Source organism: Mustela nigripes, chromosome 2 (genome assembly GCF_022355385.1).
Source record: "Mustela nigripes isolate SB6536 chromosome 2, MUSNIG.SB6536, whole genome shotgun sequence".
In the NCBI taxonomy this organism is placed as follows: Eukaryota; Metazoa; Chordata; class Mammalia; order Carnivora; family Mustelidae; genus Mustela; species Mustela nigripes.
In genome coordinates this window covers 13,273,351-13,301,128 of record NC_081558.1, presented here as the reverse complement: position 1 = coordinate 13,301,128, position 27,778 = coordinate 13,273,351, and the positions used below count along the sequence as shown (strand labels likewise).

Below are 27,778 nucleotides of genomic sequence, written 5' to 3'. Positions count from 1 at the left end.
CCCCCTGCGCAGCCTGCGCCGGGCCATGGCCCGCGCGCCCCCGCCGGGGCCCCAGGGCGGCGGGGCACGAGTCCCCGGGGCCCCCGGCTCGCGCCTCTAGCGCGCCCCCCCGCCCCCAGGCCCGGCCCCGCGCACGCGTGGGAAAGTTGGCCTGGAACCGGCCCGACCAGTTCTGCCCGGGCGCGCGGACCGGCCGCAGGAAGTTGCTGCAAAACTTTTTTGGGGGGTGCAGCCGGTGCCCCCCGCGCGCCGGGCCCGGATGCGTGCCGGGTAGGGTCCCCCCGGGCCGAGAGGGGTGCCCGGAGGGAAGAGCACGGAGGGGGCGCCCCGGCCCCGCTGCCCTGGGGCTATGGCCATGGTGACCGGCGGCTGGGGCGGCCCCGGCAGCGGCGGCGGCGGCGACGCGAACGGTGTGGACAAGGCGGGCGGCTACCCGCGCGCGGCCGAGGAAGACTCGGCCTCACCCCCGGGCGCAGCCAGCGACGCTGAGCCCGGCGACGAAGAGCGGCCGGGGCTGCAGGTGGACTGCGTGGTGTGCGGGGACAAGTCGAGCGGCAAGCACTACGGCGTCTTCACCTGCGAGGGTTGCAAGAGCTTCTTCAAGCGGAGCATCCGCCGCAACCTCAGCTACACCTGTCGGTGAGCCCCCTCTCAGCGCACGGCTGCTGTGCACCCGGCCCCAGCTTGGGCCGGGCCTCTGACCTGCTCGGTCACCTTGGGCCTGGCGCTGACCTTCCCCGGGCCTCCACTCCCCTCTCTGAGATAGGGGCACAGACCCCTCTCCCCTCCTCCATTCCATTCCTGGGATTGTGTATACAGTCGGCGCTGTATCGATGCAGGTCCCCCTCCTCAGGTGGTCCCTTGCGGCTTCCGCCCCAGTTCCTTGCTCCTTCTACCTCCCTCCCTTTTTTCTGGAGAGGGGTCATCTCCGTGCGGGGAAGGGTTGGGGGGTGCTGTCAGGGGTGGGGTCCTAACCCCAGGGCATCCCTTCTCGGGGATCTCGGCGCGCAGGGGACCCTGCGGGAATCGAACGTGGAACTTGGACTGTGGAGCTCGCAGCGTCCAGGGGCCATTGTCTGCGGCCGCGCGGATCGATACGGCGCGCCCTTGGGGTCAAATATCACTTCCAAAGTCGCCCTGGCCACCGAGGCGGCGGCGGCGGCGGCGGGAGCAAGGCAGGGGTGGCACCAGGCGGCCTCCGGCCTCTTTCGCATGGGTAGCCCTGCTGTGGGGGGAGCTGGGCTTGCCTATGGGGGGGGGGAATTGCCCGCCCCCACCCCACCCCACTGTGGGCTCACTCTGGGCCTTGGGTCACTGGAAACCGCCACCGAAGGGCTGGGAGGGGGGCTGCGTTTGACCACACCTTGGCTGCTCCAGCCCTACCCCCATGCAGGAGTGGGTTCAGGCCTGGGGCTCCTGGAAAATCCCTGAAACTTCGGTGGACTCTGACAGGGTGGGGGTGAACGTTTCCAAGAAGGAGCCCTGGGCCCTCTGAGGTTGGAGTCCCCGCTGACAGGGTGTGGCCTTACTGGTTTCTCTGGTTGGTGCTGGGGTCGGGTGTCTAGCCCAGGGCCCCCTTTGCTGCTGCTCTTCTGTGAGTGCCTTTTCGATCCATTGATGAGCTCCTACTCTGCACCCCCACAGGAACATGTGTAGGCCCTGTAGAGCTGGTATGGAGAGTCCCATTTTCCAGATAGGCAAAACTGAGGCCCGGCGAGGTCCTGGCCCAGCCCTAGGGCACCCAGGGGGAGACCCTGCCCCAGTTGGGGCTTAGCAAGGGGAACTGGGGTAGGGAAGAGGGGAGCAGCTGAGTCCTGGGCAGGGTGTCCCCAGGGAGAGGGCAGCTGATGGAGGGCCTGTTGGTGAAGCCAGAGGGCGGGGTCCTGGGCACCAGAGGCTGGAGTTTGGCCCCAGGTCTGCGGTCAGGGCCTTGTCTGGGGTAGCTGTGTGTGTGTGTGTATGTGTGGGAGAGCTGGCTCGCTCCCTCCTCCAGTGCTAACTGGGCCACCAGACTTTGGCCTCATTCTTGATGCGGGAATACCCGCCTGCTCTCTGGCCAGGTCTTTGGGGAGGGCAAGGGAGGAGCTTCGGTGGCTCTGGGGTCCCAGGGGGCTCTCTGAAGGTGGGAGCGGGGATCTACAAGGCAGGGGAGGGGGGCATTGTTTGGGGCTGGCAGATTCTCCAGAAGCTCTGTACTGTGTGACCAGGTGAAGTCTCTGGCCCTCTCTGAGCCTCAGATTGGTTCAGCAAAGTCCCCTCGGGGCCTAGCCTGGGAGGTTTGATGCCAGCCCCTCAGAGAGACCCCAGCTCTGATCCCAGCTCTCTCCCAGCCTGGAGAAGGCACAGTGAGGCACAGATGCTCCCTGCCTGTGGAGTCTGGGTTGGGCTCCGGGGAGAGATGGGTTCGGAGCCCCAAGAGAGAGCAAGGGGCTCTGCCCAAGGTTCAGGGAGGACTGCCTGGAGGAGGTCCCTGGGAGGTAGGCCTTAAGGCAGGAGGGGTTTGGCAGGTAGAGGAAGTGAAGGGCACTTCTGGGGCAAGTGTGGCCCAGGCAAACACTCAGTGGCAGGTTAGGGGAGCAGTGTTGTAAGATGAGACCACCCAGGCGTGGGAGAACTTAGAGGTGAGTGGATCAGAAGTGCTGGACTGAGGATGACAGGGAGCCAGAGAGGAGGGTATGTGAGCAAGGGAGGGCAGGGATGGAATTGGACCAGAGGCCAGAAGCCTTGGGAGGAGGCTGAGTTGGGCCATGGGTTTGGGTAAAGCATGTTCTCCTTAGGTGGGATAACAGATGGAACTTACTGTGTCCCCGTCTGGAGGGACAGGAGATCTGTCTCAACTCTGTAGCTGGGGAAGTTGAGGCAGAAGGCTCAGGACCTCCCCTGAGGTCAGGGGCCCTAAGCTGGGCCCCTGCCTGCCTGCCTGTCTGCCCCAGGCCTGGCTGTTTCCACCCGGCTGCCCAGGACCCTCCCACTGCCTGCCTGCTGGGCTTTGTTCTGGTTCTGCCTGAGCTCTCTCCACCCTAGCAGGGCCTCTTCCTGGGGGCTCAGGCCCGGCAGGGGACAGACGCCTGGGCTTAGAGGTTGGCGCTGTGGGACGTGGACACTCGGAGACCCGCAGCACCTCAGCTCTCCTGAACCTGCCATTGAGAACCCCCTGGCTTGGGCTTGGGTCCTGACACCCTCCCTGAAAGTCCCCCCGCCCCCCGCTGATTCCCCCAGACCCAGTGCATCACAAATAGAGCTGGCACCGGGCCTCCCATTTCCAGATGAGGAAACTGAGTCTTGGTGGAGAAGTCGCTGCCCCAGGGCTGGGGCTGAGTACCTATGGCTGAGATGTGTTTGAATTTTAACTTCATTGAGAGTTCGTTTTACTCTGCGACTGTCTCTGGGTCCCCTCTTGGTACCCAGCTGGGACCCCAGGAGTGTCTGCCCCAGGTCTGGGACTTGGAGAGCCTGGAGCCCAGGATAGAGAGACACCGAAGGAGCACAGGGATAGGGTCTAAGGGAAAGAAGTGCTGGAGAAATTTGAACAAGGGCCTGAATCTTCCTGCTTGGGACTGACCCTAGACGGGGAGCTCACTCTGTTGCTGGGCGGGGCCCCAATCCCAACCTTGGAAGGGGCTGTGATCCCTGAGGGCCATGCAGAGGAAGCTTCTTAGGCTCAGCTGGGAGTTGGAAGGTGTTCCCCCAGAGGAGGGCACATGGGTGTGGGATCTTAAAAGGGAGCACAGGGGTTCATTCATTGATTCATTCGTGGCAATCTTGTGCAGGGTGACAATCCTGGGGCCCTACTGTGCCCAGAGAAGACTGGCCCTGACCTGGCCCTAGTGTCTTAGTTAACCCCCAAGGCCCGGCTCCCTGACCACATACCTTTCTTTGCTGTTCTCACATTGCCCTTGGGACAAAGACCCCCATCCCTTAGCCCCCACAGAGACCAAGTAAAATGAAACTGTCTCCAGCCGAAAGCTCTCCTCACCCCTCTGCCTGGAATGTCCTCTCTGCTCTGGGGGAACTTCTATTCATCCTTCAAAACGCAGTTCCAACACTACCCTCCCTGGTGTGCTCACCTACTTTGTTGCAAATTTGCAGCTTAGCCCCTGTGACCTTCTGGGGATACCTGCCCAGCCCTGGGGGCCAGGACGGTGGGGGAGGGCACTGACGTTTCTCAGGTGCAGCCTTCAAAGGTGGCTTAGAGGCTGGCTCCAGGGGCAGGGCGTGAGTGTCATGGTGGCCCCCTGCCTGCCTATAGGTCCAACCGTGACTGCCAGATCGACCAGCATCACCGGAACCAGTGCCAGTACTGCCGCCTGAAAAAGTGCTTCCGGGTGGGCATGAGGAAGGAGGGTGAGTACCCGCCCGGAGTAGGGCAGGCAGAGGGCCAACAAGCAGCCTGTCTCAGGGGTCTGGGACCTGTGGAGGGTGGGGTCTGGCGCCCGCTAACCTTGTTACCACTGATCCCACGATCTTGTAGGCTTCAGTCTGGCCCCGGGCCGGAGGAATCCAATTAGCCATAGTCACCGGCAGACGAGCCAGGGATGCAAGGGACACCCTGATTCAGGCCCCCATTAGGACAGTTCTGCTTCCTAGCTCCTCCTCTCCAGGCCCTCTGGCCTCAGAGTCAGGTTCTTTGGCCCTGACACCTTGGTGACCCATGTGTCCCCCTTAGCCTGGCCTGTGTTGTCTGAACAAGCGTGGCTTTTTTTTTTTTTTTTTTTTTTTTTGATTGCTTTCTTCATCCTCCACCCTCTGCTTTGTGTTTGTCCAAGGCAGGAACTCGCCCCGATTAAGGCAAAGGGCAGCTTACCCTTCCGCCTGACCCTGGGTACCTGGAGCCAGAGGGAGGCCCAGCCCCTTGTCTCTGCCCTGGGGACTTGTGTGCAGGGACGGCTGGGCCCAGACCTGGACCAAGCACTCTTAGAATGCAGCTGGAACCCACAGGCTGCCACGTGGAGCCTGGTGGGCTCAGGAGCAGGACCTGACTGGCGGGACGAGCACCCCAGGCTGGGCTTCCTGTCTCTGTCAGGACTGGTGTGGGGTAGGCTGGTGGCTCTTCGCTGCTTCTTGAGTCTAGCCTGCTTTAAAGTTGGTGTCTTCTCTGCTGGCTGCTAGGAAGGGCTCTGGCAATGGCCACTCAGTCTTTCTCTTAAGACCATCTGATTACTCTTTGGTCCTTTTAAGTTCCCGGATGACTTGCCCCACCCTGACAACCTGGATTTTTGCCTCTACTTGTCCATTTGACCTAAAGTCCTGATGTACTTCAGATCAGGGCTTCAGATCTCCGAAGTCTTGGGAGTGGGGAAAAAAATCATAATCACAGCTTATGCCCCAAGCACAGTCCACCTCAGGGCCTTTGCACAGGTCGTTGCCACTGCTTGGAGCACTCTTACCCAGATACCGGCATGCTTTCTTTACCTCTTCTCTTTTCTTTTCAAGGGTGGGGGGAAGGGCAGCAGGAGAGGGCCATAGAGAATCTTAAGCAGGTTCCATGCCTAGGGCAGAGACCAGTGCAGGGCTCAATCTCACAACCCTGGGATCATGACCTGAGCAGAAATCAAGAATTGAAATGCTGAGCCCACCCAAGTGCCCCTTATCTCTTTTAAGGTTTGCTCAAAAAACACCTCCTCAGAGAAGCCCTCCTGGTTACTCTTCACCATCCTCCTTTATTTGGCACTATCTACCTTGCTCTGTAGTTTACTTGCTCCCCCACCAGAATGTCCATTCCCTGGGGACAGGGACTTGTGTTTGTCTTGTTTTCTGACATAGCCCCCGTGCCTATCCAGGGCCTAGAACATTGAAGGTGCTTAATACATGTTTCTTGGCTTGAATTACTGCCCATTTCGCCCTTACTATATGCCTAGTGCTGTTCCAAGCAAGTTGGATTCTTATTAATTTAGTGGTTGGTATCATCAGTGTCATTACCATCTGCATTTTACAGGTGGGGAAATTGAGCACCGAGAGCAGAGAGGTGAAGAAGTCATTTCCCAGGGTCAGAGAGCAGTAGGGTTGGGTTGGGACTTGAACCCACGCAGTTTGGGCTGAATAAAGAGGAAGAGCTGGGGAAGGGGTTCTCAGGAAGCAGGAATAGTGAGTGCAAAGGCTCTGAGGTTGGACCATGGCTGGGTGGGGGGTGAAATGGTGGGATATGGGGTTTAGAACTGAGTGAGCAAAGGGCTGGGAGGAATAGGTCCCTCCCCTCCCCCCTGGGGGACAGGGGATTGAGATGGGATCCACTCTCTGGCCATATCCAGCTACGCCTCTTTGATGGTTGAGACACAGAAGTCCTGTGGAGCCTCGAACCCAAGCCCCCGCTTCCCTGCTCAGCTCTGCTAGCCCCTGGCTCCCACCCACAGTCTCTTCCCCCCATTCATTCCCTGGCTGATTGACCAGAAGTTCATGGAGATGAGACAGGGGATGCCAGCTCATTAAAGATCATTAGTTTCTGTCTGGCTTGCAGCCCAGTCTGTCGCTGCACCCCGTCCACGGTGGCACAGGTCAGGTGAACTATCCCTCTGTGTCTCAGTGTCCTTCCCATTCATCTGAATCCTGGGGACACTGGCCAGCAGTTGGTGCTCCCCTTACTCCCCCTTAACGGGCAAGGCTACTGATGGCTGTTCATGTGTAGGGCTGGGACCCCACTCCTAGCATGGGGGTGTGGTCACTGCAGAGGAGATCTGCCCTTGGGAGCCATGACCTGGGGAGTGCAGTGAGGGGGGGAGCTGGAGAAGAGATCCCATCTCCATAGGAGAGATCACTTGCTTTAAGGATAGGCTGGCCAGGGGCCGCAAGTAGTATGAAGGTGACCCCTCCCTGGCCCCCTGTCAGTTCTGGGAGCCCCGTGATTGACAGGGACACGAATGACAAGTCTAGCTTCCCCCTCCTCTGAGGGAGGGGGCCAGGCATCCCACCACCCTGCTTATCAGCAAGCAGTGGGCAGTGGGGGTGGCTGCAGTGGGTGGACATGGCCGTAGGCTGAGGGCACAGGGCAGAGCAGGGTGGGGCAGGTCGGACCCTGGCTCTGGGCTCCCACTGGAGCTGTGCCCCCGTTAGGTGTGGTGGGAGGTCCAGGGAAAGGCTGGGTGTGGGAAGCCTTTGAGGAGAGAGGCCGAGGGACCCTCTGATGACATTATCTTTCCCCCTTTCTTCCTCCCCACCTGCCCCCCATGGCCCTGGATACCCATTTTCCCCCCTTGTTCCTTCCCTCCCTCTCCCCTGTCTGGTCTCTCTGTCCCTCAATCCCTCCCCCATCCCGTGGCGCCCTCCCCGCCGGATTCCCGGGGTACCCCTCTCTCCTCCCTCCGCCCCTGCCCCCTTCCTTTCCCTCCTTCCCACCCATCTCCGTTCCATCCCCACAGCGGTGCAGCGCGGCCGCATCCCGCACTCGCTGCCCGGCGCTGTGGCCGCCTCCTCCGGCAGCCCCCCGGGCTCGGCGCTGGCGGCCGCGGGCGGAGACCTCTTCCCGGGGCAGCCGGTGTCGGAGCTGATCGCGCAGCTGCTGCGCGCCGAGCCCTACCCCGCGGCAGCGGGGCGCTTCGGCGCGGGCGCGGCGGGCGCGTTCGGCGCAGGGGGCGGCGCGGCGGGCGCGGTGCTGGGCATCGACAACGTGTGCGAGCTGGCGGCGCGGCTGCTCTTCAGCACCGTGGAGTGGGCGCGCCACGCGCCCTTCTTCCCCGAGCTGCCTGTGGCCGACCAGGTGGCGCTGCTGCGCCTCAGCTGGAGCGAGCTCTTCGTGCTGAACGCGGCGCAGGCGGCACTGCCCCTGCACACGGCGCCGCTCCTGGCCGCCGCCGGCCTGCACGCCGCGCCCATGGCCGCCGAGCGCGCCGTGGCCTTCATGGACCAGGTGCGCGCCTTCCAGGAGCAGGTGGACAAGCTGGGCCGCCTGCAGGTCGACTCGGCTGAGTACGGCTGCCTCAAGGCTATCGCGCTCTTCACGCCTGGTGAGATGCGCTCGCGCTCCGGTATGGGGGGGTGCACGGTGAGGGGCGACCTGGACCCTGACCCTAGCTTTCCTCCCCTCCCCACCCCTCACCCCTACTGTAGCTGGCCGGACCTGGCGCCCAGCATGTGCCTGAGCGCTGATGGGGCAGTGTGACACCCTGCCCCCAGGTCTCCCTGAGAGCCCTGAGCCGGGCTCTCCAGAGCCACAGCTGAGCCCAGACCCGTGACTAAGGCCCCACCAGGCTCTCCTTGATTCCCAGGCTCCCTGAGACCCGGGTCCCCGACCTCCACTCTCTCATCAAGGTGCTGTTCGGCCCTGAGCAGATTGAGAGGGGGAGGATGAGGGAGGTCGGTCCTGGACACCTGGTTCTGGCCCTTGGTCCCTGACCTTTGTCCTCCCCAGTACCTCAGCCCCTCATCCGCCAAATCAGGTGCTGCTTCCTGCTTACTGTGCAGCTAAGGAGGCAGCTGGCCGGGATCTCTGGCCTTCCCTGCGCTTTCCACTCCCTGATTCCTGGGCCCTCAGACTTCTGAACCAGGGCCCCCCAACTGCTCCCAAGGTAGTGTCCTGGCAGCAGGGGCCCCTGGAAGTGGGACTGAGCAGGGGCGTGTCTTGGAGGCCTCCTGCGGTGGGTGGGGCTAGGGCGGGGTTGTCCCAATACCTTCCTAGTCCTAGGTTAACCACCTAGCATCCAAAGCCCTATCTTACTCTGGTGGCACAGCTGGTTCTGCACTCTGGAAGATTTCAGATCCCAGTGTCTTGATGGGGTCAGGGATGCAAGAACCAGACCTAGGCCACTCTGAGAGGTGGCTTTCATTTGATAAATGTGGCTTTGCCCCTCATTCCCCAGAAGATTCTTTCTCTACCTTACCCGTTATGGGTCCCCAGTTTAGATGTTGTCACATTCACTGACACCCTAGGCCTTTCTGTCTGAATATTCCCTCTGGGGTTGACCTGCCCTCCCAAGTCCCTTCCCTAGCTCCTCCTCCCCTTGAGCTGGATTAGAAATCGTCACCTTGCCAAAGGCCTCAGTCGGGGCTCCTCTGTCCTTGAGACACCACTGTCCATGAGACACTACTGTCCACACTCCTGTGTCACTGGCCTCAGTGGAGGTCACCCCAGTGTCTCTGGAGGACTGGCACTGCCCGAGATGCCCCCATTTGTGCCTCAGGCCTCCACCTCCCACCTGAATGCCCTCCCCCACCCCCGCGTGGTGCCCTCTTGTCACCCCTGGGGCCTTGTGTTCTCTGGCCACGTCCCACCTGATCTACCTGGCCCTTGTCTCTCCAGATGCCTGTGGCCTCTCCGACCCAGCGCATGTGGAAAGCCTGCAGGAGAAGGCGCAGGTGGCCCTCACAGAGTATGTGCGGGCCCAGTACCCGTCCCAGCCCCAGCGCTTCGGGCGTCTGCTGCTGCGGCTCCCGGCCCTGCGCGCTGTCCCCGCCTCCCTCATCTCCCAGCTGTTCTTCATGCGCCTGGTGGGCAAGACGCCCATCGAGACGCTGATCCGAGACATGCTGCTGTCAGGAAGTACCTTCAATTGGCCCTACGGCTCTGGCCAGTGACATTGCTGGGCCAGCCACACCATGGCTGGGTCTGCACACCTCAAGGGACACGGATGCTTTGGCCTCATGCGGGGCCCCCAAGTGGAGGACCTTGGCTTCTCTCCTCAGACTCCTGTTTTTTAAAGACTGTGAAACGTTTGTCTCCTCTGTTTTTTAAATGATCACAAAACCAAAAAGAGAGTGCTTGTCCAGGCTCCAGCCTCGGCCTCCCCAGAACTCCTGGCCAGAATAGAGGGCGAGGGACCGAGGGACCCATTCCTGGGACAGCCTGATGCTCAGCACCCCAAGCATGAACTTTTGGGGCCGGTAGGGTTGGGTTCCCTCATGTGACGGCCTGGCGTCTGGACTAGAGGGGCCGGCATAGTAATGTGCCAGGCAGGTTGTCTGGACATGTAATCCACGTTGGACACTATATGATGAATGAATCAAGGCCAATAATAAAGATGTTTCCTACCTGCATGGCCTCCATCGTCTTTGTGAGGGGAGGGGAGGATGAGGGGTCACCCCACCACCGCCACCCACTCCCAGCCATCTGGAACACACACAACCTAGGAACAGCCCTACTTGCTGTTTTTGTGGGGAAGCAGCTGGGTGCCTTGAGGGGTCTAGCAGTCAGCTGTGAGTCGACAGGAGTTGAGTTCTGTAGATGGCTCAGGTTCAGGTTCAGGCTTTGGCTGTGAAGGTGGACCTCATGGATTCACACAGGGCCTGGACCAGACATCTTATTGTTTCCTTTGGTCAGCTCTTAGTCATGGTGTCTGGGCCCCATTGTCCTCAAAAGAAACATTTGGAGGTAGTCCTGCCACATGTTTAGACAGAGCCCTCCATTCCCCTGGCCACAGCAATTGGTTCAGGGAGGCCGTGTGGCCCACAGCTAACCATTGAGATTTGATGGCGGGATTTGGAAGTAGAATATAATCGAAAGCAGAGCCAAAAGAGCAAGACCAGCTTCCCAGGATGCCTTTGGAGCCCCTGGATCAAGCCAAACCTGAAACCTCTCGGTTCTTCAGTTCCATGATCCCTAATTTACCCTTTTGTGCCTGAGCCCTCTGAGTTTGGTTTCTTCTCACATGTAACTGAAGTAACTCGTTTCAGAGACTGGCATCTGGAAGGTGGCGCTATCAAAGGACAAAGTGAAATGTGGACTTTAAGTTGATATGGGGTGACGGCACTGGGACCTTGCCATCCCGGCCTCAGAGGCTTGTGGCTCAGCTCTGTGGTAGGAAGGGTGCCCTTGAGACTGAAAGTCAGGACTGTGGTTCTGGAGCATAGGGAGAAAGAGCCTGGATGGTGGGGGCAGGCCAGGAAGACGAGCCCTCCATCCAAGATGCCCCTTTGAAAACAGGGAAGAACTGAGGTGTTGCTCTGCAGGCTGGGTGCGTGCTCAGCCCTTAAACCTCCACCAAAACGCTTCCCATGAGCACCCAGCCTCCTCCATGTCCACCTTGGAAGAGGCCTAAGCAGGAAGACACGGTGTTTGAATCCATTTCCTGGGGAATAAATGGAGGTCTCATGGATATATGCTCTGCCCCTAGAGGGGACTGAGGCAGGAATGGGATGGAGAGAATACTGAGCTCCCACTGGGAAGGGGGACAGATTCTGCCTGGGGTCCACATCTTCCACGATGTCCTGCAGGTAAGCAAATGTATGTGCCCTCCAATTGGGCTGGACTGAGATGACCTATTAGATTCTGTCTGTCCTGCTGTCCAGAGACGGGGATGTCTGTCTAGGCATGACTGCAGAACTCTTATAAAACCCTACCCAAGGGCACCTGGGTGGCTCAGTCATTAAGCATCTGCCTTCAGCTCAGGTCATGATCCCACGGTCCTGGGATCAAGCCCCGAGTCAGGCTCTGCGCTCAGCAAGGAGTCTGCTTCTCTCTTGCCTCTCCTCCTTCCCCACCAACTTGTGTTCTCCCTCTCTCTCTCAAATAAATAAAGACTTTACTTGTTAATTAAGATTTTATTTTTTGAGAGACAGACACAGCCAGAGAGGGAATACAAGCAGGGGGAGTGGGAGAGGGAGAAGCAGGCTTCTCACTGAGCAGGGAGCCCGATGTGGGGCTCAATCCCAGGACCCCAAGATCATGACCTGAGCCGAAAGCAGACGCTTAATGACTGAGCCACCCAGGTGCCCCAATAAATACAATCTTTAAAAAACTGTCAAAAGGGGGCGCCTGGGTGGCTCAGTGGTTTGGGCTGCTGCCTTCGGCTCGGGTCATGATCTCAGGGTCCTGGAATCGAGCCCCGCATCGGGCTCTCTGCTCCGCAGGAAGCCTGCTTCCCTCCCTCTCTCTCTCTCTGCCTGCCTTTCTGCCGACTTGTGATCTCTGTCTGTCAAATAAATAAATAAAATCTTTAAAAAAAACCAAAAAACAAAAAAACAAAAACTGTCAAAAGGCCCCCCATGGGGAGCCTGCCCCTACCAGTGCCCCACCCACCCAGTCTCAGATGGGCATGGAGTGGGCACCACAGGACTCTCCTACAGAGCCAGGCCTAAGAGCTGTGACCCTGGAGTCAGCCACCATTCAGCCTGCCATGCCCCGGGAGAACTGATTTTTAAGGCTCAGATGGCGTCAGCATTAGGGAATCCAGCGGGTCTCTTGGGCTGAGTGTGCCCCCTTCAGGAAGTCCCCAGTGTCCTGCCAAAGGAATTCCATAGGATGCCCACTAACCAAGACTAGGGAGGGTCCTCAGCCAGCCCTCCCTCTGTTACTGGAAGCTTTTTCTTTAAGGATTTATTTAATTATTTTAGAGAAAGCAAGAGAAAGCAGAGGGAGGGGAAGAGGGAGAAGCAGACTCCCCACTGAGCCCGGTGCCCAAGGCAGAGCTTGATCACATGACCCCCGAGACCACGACCTGAGCTGAAACCGGACAGATGCTCAACCAGTCGAGCCACCCAGGCGCCCCAGTTACTGGATATTTTTGGCTCCTGGAGCTCCCCCAGCCCAAGCCTGGCTAGGTTAAGTAATGCTGGGTGTCGGCCCCTCAGCTTCCCACCAGAAGGCCATGGGTGAGGCTCTGGGTGGAGAGAGAACCCTCTGGACAGACAAAAGTTCACATCCTCCTGGGATAAGTCCCTTTCCTTGAACTTCTATTTTTAACTTGGGAAAATGGGAGAACAATTTTTTGGCGACAACCGAATGAACCCAGGAGTGTTGAGCAGCTGTACACAGTAGGCATTTCATAAATGTTTATTACACTGAGATAGAGACGTGGGCAAGACCTGCTTGCAGGGGATGGGCTGAAATCTGGACTCTGGGTTGCTGGTCCCTGAGGAGGTCCTGGGACGGATTCCCGGAGGAGGCACCATCAGAGCTGGGTCTCAAAGGCTGAGGCATTTGCCAAAGCTACCCCAGGAGCAGGTAAAAGCAGGAGCTAAAGCCGGGAGGTAGGAGAAGAGGCGAGGGCAAGGTGGAACCGCCACCCGATGTGTCCCTCTGCCTGTCCGCCAGGGCACTCAGAAGTACACAGAGCTCTCGCAGTCTCCTTGCTCATCGAACTTCTGAATCTGCTTCTTGAGGTGCCTCAGTTTGCCCTTCAGGTAGTGGCAGCGAGCCTGCTTGTCCAGGAAGCTGCGGTCCTGGGAAAGTCCAGCAAGACCCAGGAAAGTCCATGGGGTACTTTGAGCCTCAGTGGCTAACCCTTTGCCTCTTTCTCTCTGGGCCTCAGTTTTCTTTCCTTGAAACTGGGTACCCTGAGCTCATGCGAGGGTCAGGGGTACAAAGGCCAGCCTGTGGGACTCAGCGGACACAACTTACCGTCTGCTTCTTCTCAAATTCCCTCCAGACACGGGCAGCAACTTGGGCTTCCTTCTGCAAGTGGAGAAGGGGGTGGGGCTCAGAGAATGCTGAATCCAAGGAGGGATGGGGAAACTGAGGCTCAGACAAAGTGACCCATCTAATGAGGACCTCCAGGGCTGATCTCAGCCCCTATGCTGTGGCCCCCACCCAGCCTAGAAGAGGCAGGGGCCCAGAGACCCCGACCCGGCCAGTGTCCCAGAGGCCAGAGTCCACCACCTGGAAGGCTGTGGGGCAGATGTTTCTGCTGGGGCTGACCTGGCTTTGGGGCTTGGGCAGTGAGTTCAGCAAGGTCTCTAGCTGCTGGAGCTTTGCCAGTGCAGAGCCCACCTCCCGCTGGAGCTCCAAGAACTCTGTGTATTGGTCCTGGAACACGGCAGCATAGCAGCTCCGCTCCCTCTCACTGCTCACTTGTGGGTACTTACTGCAGGGTTAAAGTGGGGCAGACAGTGAGTGTGAGTGGAAATAACCCATCCCTTTCCCCCCGATCATTTTAATTTGTTCTTTGCCCATGTTGGACTCCCTGCCCCAAATGCCCCTTTTCTCTTGTACTATTTAGTAAACTCTTATTCATTTGTCAAAGCCCCAACCTCAGGCCCCTTCCCTGTTCCCGGGCATCAGGAACACTCACAGCTCATAGTCGGGCACTAGGTGAGGCCTTCGCATATGCCCCCTGGGGATGGCTTCAATAGACTTGTTGGTGCTCAAGGGGGACCGGGAGGGCAGCTCATCCTCAAATACAATCTTCTTGGGCTTTGCCCTGTGCGCTCCTGGTTGACGCTCGCGCAGAGCGCGGGGGGGCGCTGGTTTCCCGGCCTGGAGGCACCAATCGCTGCGGGTGCCGCAGGTATCATGGTTGGTTTGGGGAAGCCGGAATCCCTCAAACTGGCGGGAATGAATCTCTTGCTTAGGCTTGGCCTGGGGACCCTCCTCCCGTTCAGACTCACCGGGGGCCCAGGGCCAGGAGGGCGGGTCTGCAGGTCCCCCCGGCAGCCGCGGGTCTTGGTGGTCTCCCGGGTGGGCATCGGCCTCAGCGAGGCGCCGCTCGGGCGTCCCCGGGGCGACGAGCGGGTCCTGCGGGGGGCGCCGTGGCCCCCGCATGGGGGGGTCAGTCGGCGAGCTGCCTGTGGGCACCAGAGAGGGGCGCGCCTGGAGGCGGGGAAGGCTGGAGGACGTACGGGGAGGTGGGCCCCGGAGCGGCCAACTCTTCCGCAACTAGCGAGATCTCTAGCTCCGCCTCTATTTGCATAGACGCACCCGATTGGCTCTCAGAGCAGCCCGCCCCCGGCTGCGTAACCCGGAAGGTGCGACGCCCGTGACGCCACCGTGTATCCTGGGTGGCCCCGCCCCTAGTTAACCCCTGCGCTGCCGCAGCCTCGCCTGCTAGGGCCCGTGAAGCCCACCCCCTGAGAGGTCCCCCAGGACCTCCGCCCCAGCTGCGGGCCGCACGGACTGCTCCCTTCCGGGTTTACCTGTCCCAGCGTCCGGGTCTCCGGGTTTGGATCCGCTGCCTCAGAGGCGCCTGAGTCTGTGTTGTGCGTTAACTTCAAAGGCTGGACCCAAGTGGCGGGGTCGGTCCACAGGGCGGGGCGGGGCCTAGGGAGATTGGGCGGGGTTGGCGGCGAGGGGGCGGGACCCAGCGTTAAGGGAAGTGTATCCGCTTTTGAAGCCAGGTTCGAGTCCAACCGGACGGGACCGGACGTATTTGTTGTGTATTTGGAGCTGCTGACTCACCTTCTCTGACCCTTGGGTGTTTCTGGCCTGAGAAAGAGGTGGTTTTTATATTTTTAACATATTTCCTTAATCATTAGATTATTATGCTCTGACCAGTTGTGGGAGAAAACGGTTTTCCCCACTCTTGCTAACTCCAGTGCCATTACAGTTTCCCGCAAGTGTATCTTCGAAGTTTTAATTCTTGACTAATCTGATGTGAGAAAAGTTCAGAGATGATTTGTCTTTCTTTTCCTGCACGTTTTCTTTTTCTTGTTTGTTTTTGGGAGCTCTTTGTATGCCAAGGATGTAGTTTAACCAAGTAGTGCATCTTCTTTCACTGTTACAGGTGAGACCGTCCGATACATTTTACAGGCTTTTTTGCCCCCCACCCCCCATGTAGGAAACTAAATATTCATTAAGCCCCTTGATATTTTACTGAATTCTCCTGTTTACATAGCTTTTTTTTTTTAAGTTAGTTTGGGTTTCTCATATAATTGTATCACTTGCAAAGAACTTTGCCCCCCTCCTTTTTTTTTTCCATTTTTCAGTCTGATCTTTCTTGTCCAGTTGTACTGACAAGCACTCCAGACCATGTTGTCTTTTGGGGAGTCAGGTGGACTGTGGGCATCATCTCTACCTTCCTCTCTTTGATGGCAGAATTGCCAGCGTTTGTTCATTAAGTTCAATGCTTGGCTTGAGATTTTGCAGTTAAGTGAGGAAAATATCTATCTTGCTTATTGTTTATTGAGATGTTGAGTGATAGATTTTTGAACAGTACAATGTACCATTTCACCCTATGATTTTCTTTCCTGATGCATTAATGTGGCTATTAACAAACTTCCTGGGCGCCTGGGTGGCTCAGTGGGTTAAGCGACTGCCTTTGGTTCAGTTCATGATCCTGGAGTCCCAGAATCGAGTTCCGCATCGGGATCCCTGCTCTGCAGAGAGTCTGCTTCTCCCTCTGACCTTCCCTGCTGTCATGCTCTCTCCATCTTTCTCAAATAAATAAATAAAAATATTAAAAAAAAAACTTTCCTATTGAACCATCTCTGCATCTTAAGTGTGAGTGAGCCTTGTTAAGATCTACTTTTTTCTTCAAAGATTTTTAGTAATTTCTACACCCAAAGTGGGGTTTGGACTTACATCCCTGAGATCAAAAGTTGCATCTGTACTGACTGAACCAGCGGGATGCCCTTAAGACCTATTAAAGGTTGCCATTAGAGCTTATAAGAAGCTTTACTTGGGTGCCTGGGTGGCTCAGTGGGTTAAGCCTCTGCCATAGGCTTGGATCAGGATCTTGGGGTCCTGGGATCAAGCCCCCAATCAGGCTCTCTGCTCAGCAGGGAGCCTGCTTCCCCTCCACCCCTGCCTGCCTCTCTGTCTACTTGTGGTTTCTGTCAAATAAATAAATAAAATCTTTTAAAAAATAAAGATTTTGGTGATACTTGGTATAAAGATACTTGGTGTTTCTACACCAATGTTGACAGGGGTCCCGGTATTGCCCACTCACACTCCCATGGGTCTGGGACACCCTTGTGCTCCTGTCACCTGCCCAGCCTCCTTCACTGAACTCCCTTGGTCACCCCCCTTTCATAGGCTTCACCTTCATCATCTGGAGTGAGGGTGAGCAGAGCCCAGGACCAGTGGTTCTCCCAGGACTCCCACTCTAGGACCTCTTCCAGGGTCCCACCTCGGGAGTAGTGCCCACTCAGTTCTCATCTGAAATGATCAGGCTATGAGCTTGGCAGGGCAGAGTTTCCACAGACCCTCACATGTTTGTTGAATGACTTGGTGAAGCCTCTAGTTTCCTGAGAGCTCAGGTGGCAGCTGTACTAAGTCCCACCTCTGAACTGTCACCTTCAGTCTCAAGGAAGGCCCAGCCTTGATGCTCCCTCCTCCAGGCTGACCTCCAAACATAGCCGCATTTCTCCGCCCACCCTCTAGCCGCACCCCAACAGCACAGGGCTGAAGGTTCTGTGTTTGGCTCTGATTCTACCGGCCTGGGGCCTCCTGTGGCTTCTTGGGCCCTGGCCTTTCCCCATGTGGGGTGGGAACCGGGGCAGAGGAATCCAGGTGGGGGGGGAGTTCGCTGGGTCACTGCCCCACTGCCCCACCTAGACTGAGCTTCCTCTTCTGCTCTCAGGAACGTCCAAAGACCCTCCTGTGTTGTTGCCCGCCCCGAAGGATGCCCCTGGACACGGCGGGGGAGCAGACAGAAGACAGCCCGCATGGGCCGGGACAGGCCTTTATTTGAGTTTGGGCATGATGCGGATGAAGAGGATCATGCTGATGAAGATGAAGCAGACGACAATAAGCATGGCCCAGAGCAGCCAGTTGACGGACTTCTGTGTGTGCTGCTCCAGCCGCTCCGACTCGGTCTTCAGCTTCTCCAGGTTCTGGTCGGCCATCTTGAGGGAGTGCGACAGGGTCTGTGGGGGAGGCAGGGAGTGTCAACAGAGTGTGGCCTCTCCCTGCCACCTGGGGGCAAGTGGACTCTCTAGGCCCTGGCTGGTACTGTGCCCTCGGCTGGGAATTCCACCTCTGCCTTCTGTCCAACTTCTATTTTTTTTTTAAATATTTTATTTATTTATTTGACAGACAGAGATCACAAGTAGGCAGAAAGGCAGGCTGAGAGAGGTGGGGGAAGCAGGCTCCCCGCTGAGCAGAGAGCCTGATGCGGGGCTCGATCCCAGGACCCTGAGATCATGACCTGAGCTGAAGGCAGAGGCTTAACCCACTGAGCCACCCAGGCGCCCCTGTCCAACTTCTGTCATGCAGCAAAGCCCTGGCCACAATGCCCCTGGGCCAGGAAGCCTTTTCTGATGTCCGGGGAAGACCGCCCTCCCACCTGGTTGTCCTTCTTGATGACACTCTGAGCAGCCAGCGTGTTGGTCTTGAGGCTTCGGGCCAGGCCTAGCATCTCTTCTGCCAGCTTCTCCTGGAGGTTCTGATGTCGCTGCAGGACAAGGTCCAGCTCGGCTGCCGACTGCTTCTCATCCCCTGGTCTGGGCCCTGTCACCCCGCTGACCTCACACGTGGGTGGACGGGAGGCATGAGATGGAGTGGGGGAGGGTAAGAGACCAACATGTTCCCAAGCAACCCAGAGAGTATGGCTCTAGCTGCTGCCCTCCCTGGGGCTCCATTTCCCCTTTTTTGCTTTGGCGTTTAGGAAGAGCAGCCGCAGAAGGGGCTTCTGATCAGTGGTTCAGAGGCTTGTGGGGGCCCTTGTGGTAGGTGCTATAGTGGCCCTAGATTCCTCCATCCACCCGGCCCCACCCCCACCCCCCAGTGCTACCCAAGGGCTGAAGACACTTACACTCTCTTCCTCACATCCAGCTGGGGCTCTGGAAGCGAAAAATACCAAGCAGGAAGGAGAAGATTGGTTTCCTATTTTCCCGGCTTCCTGATCATTCAGTGCCTGTGATGTGTCTGCTACTCATAATGCCATTTCTTGTCCAGTCTGCCGCTGGTGAGCTCCTGATCATGCTTCAAAGCCCTAGCTCAAAAGCCCTCTCTTTTAAGAAGTTTTCCCTTACCCCTACCTGGGTTCCCCCAGGCTCCAGGTCCCTTCTGCTGGTCTAACCTTGGCCCTGTGGCCTGGGAGTATCCAGCTTTATTTTCTCTGGGGCGCAGCTCCTCTGTCCTGGTACCCCCATCAGGTATAACTAAGTGACTGCCCCTGAGGCTATGCTCCCTGGGCTGTGGGAGACCTTTGGGGAGCCAGGTGAGGAATGTGAGGCAGCACAACGAGTAAGCATCAAGTCCTATTTTCTTTAGGGCAGCTCACCTCCAGCAGAGTCCTATGGGAAAAAGAGAGAGGCATGAAGTCACCTACCTGTCCTCCCCCAAAACTGCCCTTTCAGCTCTCAGAACATCCCCCCACCACTCATTTGGTGCCCCGGGAAAATCCCATGAATGACCTCTGGACCTCAGTTTTTTCATACTTTGATTATGATCCACATAAAATGCTTAAGAAGACACTTGCTGTTGCATTTTACAAATGGAAAAACTCGTTTATCTGTGGCAAGACGAGATAAAGTCATCTATCTGTGTCAAACTTGTCTCTGTTGCTTTGGGCCAACTCTGGGGCTTAACTAGATAGGTACCATTTTTGCCTTAGACCAAACTCCTACACATCTAGAAAAATCCCGGCTTGGCCTGTCAGGAAGCAGACTGCCGGCCCAGGGCAGAGGCTGTTGGGCCCCCTAAGGTCCCTGCACCAGCCACCATTTGTTGTTCCGGCTACACCCAGGCACGAAACTGTCCCTAACCAAAGGGTTCCCAGGACCCAGGGAGGAAGCCCTACCGTGCCTAGCAGCTCACTCCTCATTTCGCTGGTGTACCGAGCCCGCGACTGCAGGTGCACCGTCTTTGTGGCGGGTATCCGCTCCCTGGCTGTGGTTGGTACACGGCCGGGGGCCAGAAACTGGTTGGCGAGTGCCTTCTCTGAGGCGGAGGTCTGCAGAAGAGGGAGAAGGGGTCACCACAGGGGCAGGTCCTGGGCAGGTGAGCGCTATGAGGGTTGAGGAAGTAGAGCATCCAGGCTCACCAGCTTCTCTGCCTGCAGCATCCCCTTCAGGAAATCTACCTTGCGGGAATATTCATTGATCACCTCAGAGGCTGGTTTGCTGGAAGGCGACAAGAGGAAAAGAAAACCTGTCCACCGTCCCTAGTTCCAGGAAGGGTCTCAGCAAGGGCTGGCGTCCAGGGATTCCCCATCAGGAGCCGGTCCTGGCCCATCCCAGATTTGGAGCCCCTGTAGCCACTAGCACTCACCTTGGCTGGGCTTTCAGGGCCTGCAGCATGTCCTCGAGGGCTCCCACGTACTGGGGAGAGAAAGCAGGGATGTAAGCCTGGTCTGCCAAGCCCTCTCCTCCCTGCCCTGTTCGAAGTGGGGGTGAGGGTAAGGAGTGGGGGGCGTCGGAGCCAGAAGGGGGCGGAGCCAGGACGGGGAGGGACCCCCCTGGGCTGAAAGGGGAGGAGCCACGTGCCAGGGAGGCGGAGCTAGTTGAACTCGAGGGAATGGGGCGGGAGCTGCAGGTGAACGTGGCGGAACCGGCCGGAAGGGGCGTGGTCAAGAACGGCCGTTGGGTCTGGGGAGTAGGGCCCGGTGGCCGCTAGCTGCGGAAGCCGCAGCCCGGGAGTCGGGCTCTGCTTGACAGTGCAGATTTCCCTCACCTTCTCCAGACGCCACTCTTCCGGGTCCCGCTTCTCCGCTGCCATCGCCTCGCAGCGGCACAGCAACCGCACCAGGTTCAGCTCCAGCCTCGACGCTGCCATCATCTCTCGGCGGTATCCTGCCCCTTCCGCTGGCGCCATCTTGGAAAAGGGCGGAAGTGCCCTCGTTTGGGCTTCTTCCGGGCGCGTCCGCCTCTTTCACTATTGCATCTTTGGGGCGGAGCTAAGGTTTTGTTTCAGGGAGAGGCACAGTCCTGTCTGTGTTACTCAGGGCGGAATCGCGTTTTCCCCTTAAACGTCTTAACCCTTCCGGAAGGGTTAAAAGGACCGGTCCTACGGTGTCAAGGCCGTGAGCAATAGGTCCTCGCCTTATTCCTTTCCTCCTGCTCAAAATTCCCCTGCACCCGCTTTTTCTTGGGTTCTTCCCATGGTGCTCTTCCGTATTCAGGCAGCCTCCCCCGGTTCTTCCCGGGGTACGGGCCCGGCACTAAGGAATCCCAAGGCTTAGGGGCCCATCCAGAGTTTGTGTTTATGAGCTTCCGGGTCTGATTCCGCCACCCCCGCAGTGGCCCTAAGGAAGTTTTAACTTTTTTGGGTCGTCCCTTCTTTGGGAAACGGGTGGTATGACAAAACCTGCCTGTGGGAGGGGGGCGGATATTAGCTAGCTCTGGGGGTGAGAGGTGGGGCAGGGTCACCCCTAACGCCCAGACCTTCTTGGAGAGAATCCCTCGCCCCCCAAGTCCCCAGGCAGATGAGGCCCATCCTGCAACCTCCCCTGACCCCTATGCTTGCAGAGGACAGGGTAAGGATTGGAGCTTCAGAGGGACTGAAGCCTGGCTTGCAGCACTCATCCATCTTCCTACCCTTCGTGTCACCTGTGTCCTGGTCCCACATGGGCCTGGTGTCCTCGCAAAACACTATGTAGGAGACTAAACTCAGGGTGGATGAAGGGGGGTCACTGGAGGCAGATGGGGCAGGCTCCGAATCCCAGCCCTACTCCATCCCAAACGTGTGGCCTTGGAGAAGTCTCCCAGCTCTCTCTCATGTGTCATCTGGACTTGGGTTCTTCCTTGCCCCCCAACCCCTGCCCCATGGGCCCTGCCTGCCAGCAGGTTCCCGCAACTGCCCATCTGATTGCAGCCTGGGAGCTGGTCCGAGAGGGGATAGTTGGAGGTGTGTGGCTTTGGGCCCTAATGGGCCCACCAGGAACTGATCCCTTCACAGGGAGATGGCCTATGTAGCTGACATTTAAGCCCTAGCTTTGGGGAGAAGCTGGGTGCTGAAACGGCAACAGGAGCAGCTCAGGACAAGAGGCTCTTTGCCAAACCTCCCCCCTCCATTTCCAGATCAATAACAAGCACCTGCAGCAGGCGCACCCCTCAAGTGAGGACTCCATGCGAAATTCCAACAGCAGCATTGCCTGGAAGATCAAGGCAGGTCCTCCCAGTCCAGGGGCACAGCCCCCCGCCCTGCACCGCTCTTGCCCGAGATCACAGGGTGGACCGCCACCAGCCAGCTCCTCCTCCTCTGACGGACTCTGAACCCAGTCCGAGCAGGACTTGCATACACACACCTTTCAGGCACTTTTTATTTTTGCACGGCTTGTGGAGCACCTGGGGCACCTCTCGTCCCACACCCGTGGCCGTGTGTCTGGGGAGTGAGCCAAGCCTGGGGGTGGGGGGAGCCCAGCTCTGGAGATCCCCAGCCTGTCCCCGTTGACCAGCAGGAATGTCCAGCCCCAGGCCTTGCCCTCCCTGCTTGTGAGTGGTCCTGAGTCACGGCTCCTGTTGGCCACGTGGAGAGGACAGTGTGCCGAGGGTTGCCTCCTCTGGCCTCCTGAGTCTGGGGCTTGGCAGACAGAAGAGTGACGGCCACATTCACGTCTCCCCGGGATGTGAGGTCTGTGGTGCTGCAGGTGGAGGCTGCTGGCCACCTTGTGTCCTGACTCCAGCCACCAGCCTTGATCCCCACCGAGGCTCCGACACTCCTTCAGATGCGGGACGGAGGATGCATCCGAGACACGCCTGGGGCTGTCAGGGGCCCCCTGGGTCCAAATCCCCCATGCAAGGCCCCAGGCCTCAGACTGCGGGCCCCGGGCCGTCCTCAGTGCAGGTCTGAGGCCCCGACATGCACTGGCCATGCAGGCTTTGCTCTGAAGACTCAAGTCCAGGTTATAAGGGAGAGGAAGGGCGTTAATATAAAAGTTTGTACATACATGTATAAAAAACAATTTGGTCTCTTGTTAAGGCTGTTACAGTTTAAAGTTATGTAAACCACGCACAAAGAAACAGTTACCATATAAAACAAAAAGGGAGGTGGGAGATGCCAGGCCACCCACCGTGATTTGGTGCTCTGGGTGGGTGCGTCTGTGCAGTGTTGGGGGCTCAGCAAGGGCGGCCAGGCCTTGGCTGGCCTCTCCCTGCTTGGCCTCTGCACGTGGGGCTAGTGCCCACCTCACATTGTCTTGGAGCTTCTCGTTCGGGATCCTTCTCAGCCAAACGCAGGCTCTGCAGCTTGGTGCCCAGCTCAGGCTGGGACTCGCGGGGACTCTGGCTCTGGGGGCCCTCAGCCATTGGCCTGGCCCGAGGTGGGGGGCAGGCAGTAGGTCGGGGGATCTGAGTACCTCCGCTTGGCCCCAGGAGGCCGGTCGTCCTCGTCCGGGGGCTCCCGCGTGCCCAGCACGGGCAGGAGAGTGCTGGGTGTGACATACACCGAGTGTACCTGGTCCGGGCGGCGGGCGGGCGGCTCTCGGCGCCTCACGGGGGCAGCAGCCTCTGGGGCACCCGGTGCCCGGCCGGGGAGGTGGGAGGGCAGGCCAGGTGGGAGCTTGATGTTGGTGGTGGGCATGATGGGGGTCCGCCGGGGGGTCTTCACTCTGACCGTCACGAAGGACGACGGCCTTCGTCGTGGAGGGGCGGCTGCCACGGGGAGGGGGCTCAGGGCGGGCGCGCCGGGGCTGGGGAGAACAGGCGCGGGGGGCCCTTTTGAGAGACAGACGGCAGGGTTACTGCAGCTTCGGGGCTTGAAGATGGACCCTTGCCCCAGGGCCTGCCGGCGGTGGACACGGGAAGGACAGAAGCAGACGCTGCCTTAATACTGACCTTCTGAGGCCCCCCGCCCGGCCCGTTCTTCCAACAGGCTCTCCGTGCTGGCCGATGTTTCCGAGTCCAGGTTTTCTTCATCGGAGCCCCGAGGGTCCAGCTCCGGAAGCCGGTACGTGATGTCCTCCCTGTAGGGGGGTTGCAGAGAAGGGGGTCATGGTGTCCAAGGCTGTTCCCAGGATGAAAGATCTCCCAACAAGGGTGCCAGGCCAGCAGGGGACAGAATGGGCCTTCCTCTTCCTGGATGGGAGCCCTTGCCCTCAGCGCCCCCAGCAGCCATCCCCAAATCACTCCTGGTCCAGAGAAAGTCCAGGGAGGGCTGGGTCAGCCTGCTGAGGGAAGCCAGCCACCTGGCCCTATACTGAGCCACTGATAGGCTCCTGCCTCAGGGCCTTTGCAAGTGTTGGGCCCTCTACCCGGAGCGCTCTACCCTGTTCTTCGGACTAGGGAGGCCAAGTGGCCCAGGTCACACCTGTCCTCCTGGCATCATGTTAATGGCATCCCTGTGCACACTCACATCTTGATTGAGTGACAGGTTAATTGGTCATCCTAGCTAAAACCAACTTCAAGACAAAGTTTGGGCATGACCCCTCTGCTGCCCCCGCTTTCCCCCTGTGGACCACCATGGCTCCTGGGGGTCAAGCAGGGGGTTTAAACAGCCCTAGGCTGCGTTTTAGGGCAGCAGCCCCCCGTGAGGGAAGTGCTAGGTGGTGGGAATGAGCCGAGCCGGTCAGCCTCCTCTAACAGCCAGGGTGGCTATGCCAACGGGCTTGGGGAGGAGGGCCCGATGGCAGCGCCAAGGACAGGAAGGGGACGGAGACACTTGCTTCTCCTCCTTGATGGACTGGATCCGCTCAATGAGGATCTCCTTCTCGCGGTCCTCGTCGCCGCCGGGCACCTCCTCTTCTGGCAGCACCCCCAGCTCCTCTGGGCCGCCGCCACTGCTCGCCCGGGCCTTGGGGCTCTTGTTCTACGACAGAGAAGTGGCAGGTGTGGCTGGCCCCTCTGGGGGGGTGGGCCTGGTCTGGCATTGGGGAGGGTCAACAGCTTGGGGAGAGGAGGTTAGTTCTCATGTGGATCCCGTGGGGACAGAGTGGCTGGTGCTCGGCTGATTAGTTGTCCTCAGTGCAGGTGGTCAGCAGGCAGTGGTCCTCCCCCAGCATGCACTTCCGGGAGGTTAGGACATGCTCGGTCTACCCCACGAGACCACGGGCACGAGGGGAACCCAGCATGCACCGCGCCCGGAGACATGCAGGGAGGGCCCGTGGAAAGTGTACATACCAGGACCCCCTCATAGGGAGACGAGAACCCCAGTTTGAGAGGCCATGGCTGGGGAAGAGACGAACAGAGGGTGACCACACAGGGCCACAACCGCCACACGGGCACTGAGCCACATCGGACTGCGGGGACAAGGACAGGATCCTCCCGTGGGAGCCCAGGACTTGCCCTGCTAAGTCCCCATCCCCACTGTGGGGCCACTTCTATGGTGGAGACTCTTCCCTGTAGCAGAGGCCAGAGGAAGACCCGAACCGTCCCCGAGTGGATGACCGGTCCCCTGCTGCCCTTTGAAGGGCAGTCGGCAGGAGGCTGAATGAGGAAGGTGGTCATTCAGCCGATGTGGGGGAACGGGCCCCCAACCGTGCTCCCAAGAGGCCCCTGGCCAGGTGGCATGGGGCCTAGGGTGTACAGGGCGTGCAAGGGGTAGCCAGGTGAGACCCCACCCCGCACCCAAGGCCAGCGTGCTCACAGCGTTCTGTCTCAGGAGGGAGAGGCGACGGAAGGCAATGCTCTCTGCAGCTTCTAGCTGGTTGATCTCCTCCATCTTCACCTTGTACTTCCTCATCTGTTCCTTGATGAGCATCTCCACACAGCTGCAGGAGAAAGGGACTCAGTTACCACCTGCAGGATGGCCAGTGTCAGGGCCTGGCGTCTGGAGAGGCACTGGCTGGAGCCTGGGGCATGGGGGCGCGAGATGGAGACCCAGGGCCCAGGCAAGGCCACGGACACAGCGTGGGCTGTGGCTCCCATCTCCTGTGGCGGCATACTGTGTGACATCATGTGGCTCACTCCACCTTTCTGAGCCTGAGGCCCTGTCTCAACAGGCCTCCCGGTTTGAAGGAGGAAGCACAAGCACTATGGGCCAGAGTAAGCCAGCCCCACACAGTCCCCCTGCAGGGCGGGGCAACACGGAAGTGTGAAGAACAGGTAGGCTGGGTGATGTGTCTCAGAGGCTGCAGACGACCTGCCCCTGGAGCTCTGGAAGGTGCGCTGTGAGCAGTAAGTGTGGCGGGCGAGAGGCAGGCACAACTCAGGGTTTTCCATCATCACAACCCCGCAAGGAGAAAGGGAGCAAAGAAGGTGCTAGAAGAGGCTGGAAGCGAATCTTTCAACACCCCACAGCCACCCAGGTGTGTCAGGGCCACAGGAAAGCCACCTAGAGTGGCAGGTTCTTATTTTTACAGCCTGAGGCCTAAACAGTGTCTTCTTAGTCACTGAGGTCTGACGACCTCCGAGTTCTTTTGAAGAACTCTGAAAACTTCTGAAGATGGTACAGGGGTCAGGAAAGACCGTGTCTCCCCACTTCCCCGACAGCTGCTGCTTTCCTGACAACCCTTGCTGCTGCCAGAGGCCAAGGACATCAGGCTCCCTGATCTGCCCCTCGGCTTGCCACTGGAGAGGGGGTCATTTTCCTTTTCTCTTGTTTTCTTTAGCCTCAGAAACACTTGGGAGGGATGCCCTAGCTGCTGGAGCAGACGCAGCATGGCGGGGTCGGGGTTGGGGGTGGCACTAGCACTCACGTGGTGACCTTGAGGACGTCCTTCATGCTGGTCAGCGGGTCTGAGTTGTCAGGGCAGCGCAGGAGGCAGGGGGCGAAGATGATGGCTAGAGCGCTGGGCGACATGCGGTTCACATCCTCAAGCAAGGCCACCCTGCATGATGAGCGGCAGTTAGGGGTGGCCACGGAGCCCCCAAACCCGGGGCCGGAGCCCCAGGGTGGGGAAGGGGCGGTCATCCCCTGGAGCTGGGATGGGCGGAGAGGGATCGCCACAGGAGAGCCTGGGTCTCCCCCAGACCCTCCTGGCACAGGCTCAGGTCTTGGGGCCGAACCCGAGGCATGCTGGGCCGGGGCTCTTGATGGGGACCCCCAGCCCCGCCCCGGGGAGCAGGCAGCGGGCACTTGCTTCACAAGGTGGAAGATGAGCCGCTCCAGCGAGTTGTGGTTGGCCTCGGGCAGGTGCTCCAGGACGGCGTAGATGGCGGCCAGCTGCTCCTGCTTCTCCGGCAGCTCTAGGGGGGCCCAGGGCATCAGCAACCTGTAGGCCCGGCCCCGACACGTTCCCGGGGGGCAGGGGAGCCTCCCGCTGCGTAGGGGCTGGGACGGGCATGTGGCAAGGTATGGGGCCATGAAGGGATCTCGGCCCTGCCCTCGGCTAGGCACCTGCGCCAGTCCAGCTGCTTTGAGCCCGGGTTTCTCAGCGGGGCCTCCCCGGTTGGCCCTGGCGAGCGCTCGTGGTTCCAAGCCGGGACTGCGGCCACCTGCCCGCCCGCCCTCGCCAAGGCTGCCGTGGGCCTCACCTACGGCTCGGAGGAAGTCGCCGTACTGGGCGAAAGTCATGAGGGGCTCAGGCAGCTCTCGAAGCCACTGCTTGAGCACGCCGGTGATGGCATGGATGGGGAAGTTCTCCAGCTTGACGGCCGCGGGGTCTGCAGGGAGGCCGGCCGGGGGCTGGTGAGTGTGGGCAGGAGGTTGGGGCCCGAGAACCCCCGCCGAGCTCACCCGCCCTGACACCCACCTGTCTGTAGGGCCTGTCGTAGCTCCCGTGTGCGGTTGGCAGCACCCGACTTGCGGTAGAGGCCTTCGGTGTACAGGCCATGCATCTCCACGTGTTCCAGAAGCTTCTCCAGCACGATGGGCACGGAGGCCTTGTCGCTGGTCAGGCTGTCCACGCACACGCCAAAGTGGCCTGGCTCGGCACCTGGCTCGCTCTGCAACACCAGAAGGCAGGGCTCAGGCCTCCTGGGTGGGCTTCCTCCTTCCTGTCCCTCTGCCACCCCGCAGGCTGCTGGGGGCACCTGGCTGGGGAGGTGAGCTTGCTGGCTGCTGGGCGGGGAGGGGCAGGGGCTCCCCTGTGGAGCAGCCCCAGCTCCCTCAGGGCAGCCAGTCCTGCTCCGACTGCAGCCCTAGTGCTTGGGACTCGGTCTCCCCTGTGCACAGAGCTGGAGGCTTCCCTCCACCGGGAGGATGGAGGGGCAGGGCTGGGGGTCTAAGATGCACACTGATGAAGCCCAGCCCTGCCTTGGGGGCCTCAAGGGGCTTTGACAGAACCGGGGTGTGCTCTGCCCCGGACCAGTCCTTTCTATCAGCTTCCTGCTCCTACCTGACACCCAACCTTGGTCTCGCATCAACCACGTCTTCTCCTCCCATTGCTTGGGATGGCCTCCCCCAGACGGTCTGGAAAGTTCCCGCCCCCGGGCGGCGCTC

General features: G+C 59.3%; 4 protein-coding genes across 11 annotated transcripts in view; 1 reads left to right on the top strand and 3 right to left on the bottom strand.

Moving 5' to 3' along the window:
* Positions 1-124: 124 nt before the first annotated feature.
* NR2F6 (nuclear receptor subfamily 2 group F member 6) lies at positions 125-9,961 on the top strand. Its single transcript, XM_059389350.1, has 4 exons — positions 125-639; positions 4,250-4,344; positions 7,353-7,937; positions 9,230-9,961. Exons 1-4 carry the CDS (start codon positions 350-352, stop codon positions 9,502-9,504), a joined length of 1,245 nt encoding a protein of 414 aa, XP_059245333.1. The 5' UTR covers positions 125-349; the 3' UTR covers positions 9,505-9,961.
* A 2,713-nt stretch (positions 9,962-12,674) lies between these two features.
* OCEL1 (occludin/ELL domain containing 1) lies at positions 12,675-16,933 on the bottom strand. Its single transcript, XM_059388269.1, has 7 exons — positions 16,924-16,933; positions 14,776-15,032; positions 14,230-14,427; positions 13,935-14,119; positions 13,562-13,727; positions 13,265-13,318; positions 12,675-13,086 (listed from the first exon to the last, which is right to left on the bottom strand). The coding sequence occupies exons 1-7, from the start codon at positions 16,931-16,933 to the stop codon at positions 12,964-12,966; spliced, it is 993 nt and encodes a 330-aa protein (XP_059244252.1). The 3' UTR covers positions 12,675-12,963.
* Positions 16,934-17,243: 310 nt separating this feature from the next.
* On the bottom strand, positions 17,244-20,361 carry USE1 (unconventional SNARE in the ER 1). The gene is made up of 8 exons (XM_059389349.1): positions 20,195-20,361; positions 19,793-19,842; positions 19,566-19,644; positions 19,323-19,475; positions 18,804-18,816; positions 18,333-18,360; positions 17,865-18,039; positions 17,244-17,445 (listed from the first exon to the last, which is right to left on the bottom strand). The coding sequence occupies exons 1-8, from the start codon at positions 20,333-20,335 to the stop codon at positions 17,263-17,265; spliced, it is 822 nt and encodes a 273-aa protein (XP_059245332.1). The 5' UTR covers positions 20,336-20,361; the 3' UTR covers positions 17,244-17,262.
* A 1,407-nt stretch (positions 20,362-21,768) lies between these two features.
* Positions 21,769-27,778, bottom strand: part of MYO9B (myosin IXB) — an 84,954-nt gene continuing 78,944 nt past the window's right edge. For 5 of the 8 annotated variants that reach the window (XM_059389343.1, XM_059389340.1, XM_059389342.1 and 2 more), the window contains 9 exons: positions 27,090-27,282; positions 26,872-27,000; positions 26,478-26,583; positions 26,094-26,225; positions 25,043-25,166; positions 24,577-24,624; positions 24,119-24,265; positions 23,296-23,419; positions 21,769-23,175 (listed from right to left, as the gene is read on the bottom strand). In XM_059389343.1, coding sequence (XP_059245326.1) covers positions 22,760-23,175; positions 23,296-23,419; positions 24,119-24,265; positions 24,577-24,624; positions 25,043-25,166; positions 26,094-26,225; positions 26,478-26,583; positions 26,872-27,000; positions 27,090-27,282 — 1,419 coding nt within the window. In that variant the 3' untranslated portion in view covers positions 21,769-22,759. The remainder of the gene's footprint in view (positions 23,176-23,295; positions 23,420-24,118; positions 24,266-24,576; positions 24,625-25,042; positions 25,167-26,093; positions 26,226-26,477; positions 26,584-26,871; positions 27,001-27,089; positions 27,283-27,778) is intronic. The other 3 variants (XM_059389344.1, XM_059389345.1, XM_059389348.1) reach the window with 2 other exon arrangements.